A 2,282-nucleotide genomic window follows, 5' to 3' on the forward strand; every position below is an offset into this window, starting at 1 on the left:
AATAGATTATCAATTAATAAAATATACGTTAAAGAAAATATTTTAATAGAACAACTAAAATTATACATTAAGAACTATTGACATAATCAACTATTGAAAGTATGTGATGATTATCGATTGCGATGGGAAAATCATCGCCTGGAATTCTTCGGTCACACTACGCTTACAAAGCTGCCAGGTAAGAATGTGGTTCTCGAGGCTAAATGTGCCTACCGCTTCGTCCTGGATTCAAAATTTCTTATAATTTGTTGGCCCAATAATATTTGCCGAAGTTGTTCTCTCCTTTAATACTGTTGTACCTATAATTTTTTTAAGATGAGGATGAATATTGGGGGATCTGCAATGGAAAAACTGTGTCTATATGAGTTGCTTGTCATTCATAAACTTAGTAGGCACTATTACAACTCTGTGTATATGGGTTAGATTCTGTAGACATGAATCTGTGATCATCATCCAGATTCTGCAACCATCCGATCTATCCCTGAAAAATAGCCTTATCATACCCTATATTTTCTTTAATCCTTCTTATAGGGACGGTGACATTTTTGATCTGGTAGATTTAGAGTTGTGGTTATTTTTATATAATCTCTGAAGAGCCCACAAAATCTTCTAAGCTGGGAATAAAATCTAGTCATGAGAAAAAAGTCAAAACCCTCTAGGTCTCCGGCCCTAAATACCTGGTCAGAGGAAGAGGTATATGGGCATTACTGTACTGTTTTGCATTCAACGGCTTCTCTGAACACAGCGGAAGAACACCCAGTTGCAGAGAAATCGGATGTGGCTAACCCAGAAAGAGTGGGATTGAACAATAGCAGGTTAAAGTACATTTCATGCTTACCTGATTCAAGTCATCTCTTTATGTTCATTTTTGTGTACACTTTACCTTATACGGAATTAGGGTTTTATCAGGACTTTAATTCCAAACAATGCTTAGTTCTGTATTAATCGATGGCCGTTTCATTTTACAGCCAGGATGCTCAGGGAAAGAATAACAACGCAGGTATATCAATCTCTTTCTAAAATGTCGGTTAGGTCTTTTGCTTTAGGGTTTGTGGTCATAATGCATCATAGTTGTGAGATGTCCCACTCTCTCAAGGCTCTGTGTCTTTATTGCCTATGATTACTGGTTGTAAAATTCCTCTCTTTTAGGTTACCTTGCTATTGGATTAAAATGTTATTTTTGTAGATGTGAATCCAAATGTGGGCAGTGTTAACCAGCCTGCTCACTATCGGATACGGAAGATAGGAAAAGAACCAAGATCCGTTAGGGACTATCTGAGAATAGCAAGGACCAAGTTTAAAACTGAACCTTCGCAAACACTAAGAAGGTAACCACTTGCACTTGATTGCATATTCTTTTTTGCCTTTTGTTTAACAGTAATTTCTGTTGATCTCAGAAGCGGAAGAAACAAAGGAGATGGCTCAAGCAGAACATCACAATAAAGTACGGAAAACACAAGTACAATAAGGGCATACGAATGTGTCAGGAATGTTGGCCGTAAAGACTCGTTTAAAACAACTTTATTCACAAACATTAAGCGATCTCTTGCTTTAGATCATAGATTTTGTTTGCTGAGCAATGATTTGATAGAATTTGCAAAAAGTTCGATTTGTAACAGACTAGAACCTGACAGATTTTTATTTTATTTTTTCATTAATATGGAGAATCAAGACACGGGGACTTGTTTTATAACTCTGTAGTCGTAAGTGTGATATGATTCCACAGTTAATTTTATTCCGATTAATGAGTATTTGTCTATGTTCATATTTTTGTTATGGTGAAATTTAGAGAAAATAATAAGAAACAGCACTTATATTTAAATAGCAGCTTGTAACAAAATAAATAACCCTCTTTGTGTTGAAGATTTTAGTACATTAAGAAATCTATGCCATTAAATTGGTGATGTGGTGGTGTTTATGCATGACAGAAATGGTGGTAGGTGGAGTGCATCAACTATCAAGGAACATTTAGAATTGTGTGAAAGGATGGAAGATTGAGGGATTTAATGAGATGGATTTGGAAATATCTGAAGACAAAAGACATTAATTATGGGTATGTGCAGGATCATGGTGTGCCAAAAGAGGCCCTTAAGTGGCAATAAAATTTCATTCCCGAGCCAAAATTTGAAATTTGAAATTTGTACAACAAAAATCGGATATCCGGCACAATCCAATATATAATCGAATATCCAATTTTAATAAGTAAATTCACTAACTAAATTTGCACATAATTAATCTATTGTTTATTAATATATTATTATATTAATTTATAAATAAATTAG

At 34.6% G+C, this 2,282-nt stretch overlaps 1 protein-coding gene across 1 annotated transcript; it reads left to right on the top strand.

The window, feature by feature from the left end:
* Positions 1–325: 325 nt before the first annotated feature.
* Positions 326–1,659, top strand: LOC131063681 (uncharacterized). The gene is made up of 4 exons (XM_057997573.2): positions 326–815; positions 969–1,000; positions 1,187–1,328; positions 1,398–1,659. Exons 1-4 carry the CDS (start codon positions 634–636, stop codon positions 1,441–1,443), a joined length of 402 nt encoding a protein of 133 aa, XP_057853556.2. The 5' UTR covers positions 326–633; the 3' UTR covers positions 1,444–1,659.
* The last annotated feature ends 623 nt before the right edge of the window (positions 1,660–2,282 follow it).

Source organism: Cryptomeria japonica, chromosome 9, assembly GCF_030272615.1.
Source record: "Cryptomeria japonica chromosome 9, Sugi_1.0, whole genome shotgun sequence".
Classification (NCBI taxonomy): Eukaryota; Viridiplantae; Streptophyta; class Pinopsida; order Cupressales; family Cupressaceae; genus Cryptomeria; species Cryptomeria japonica.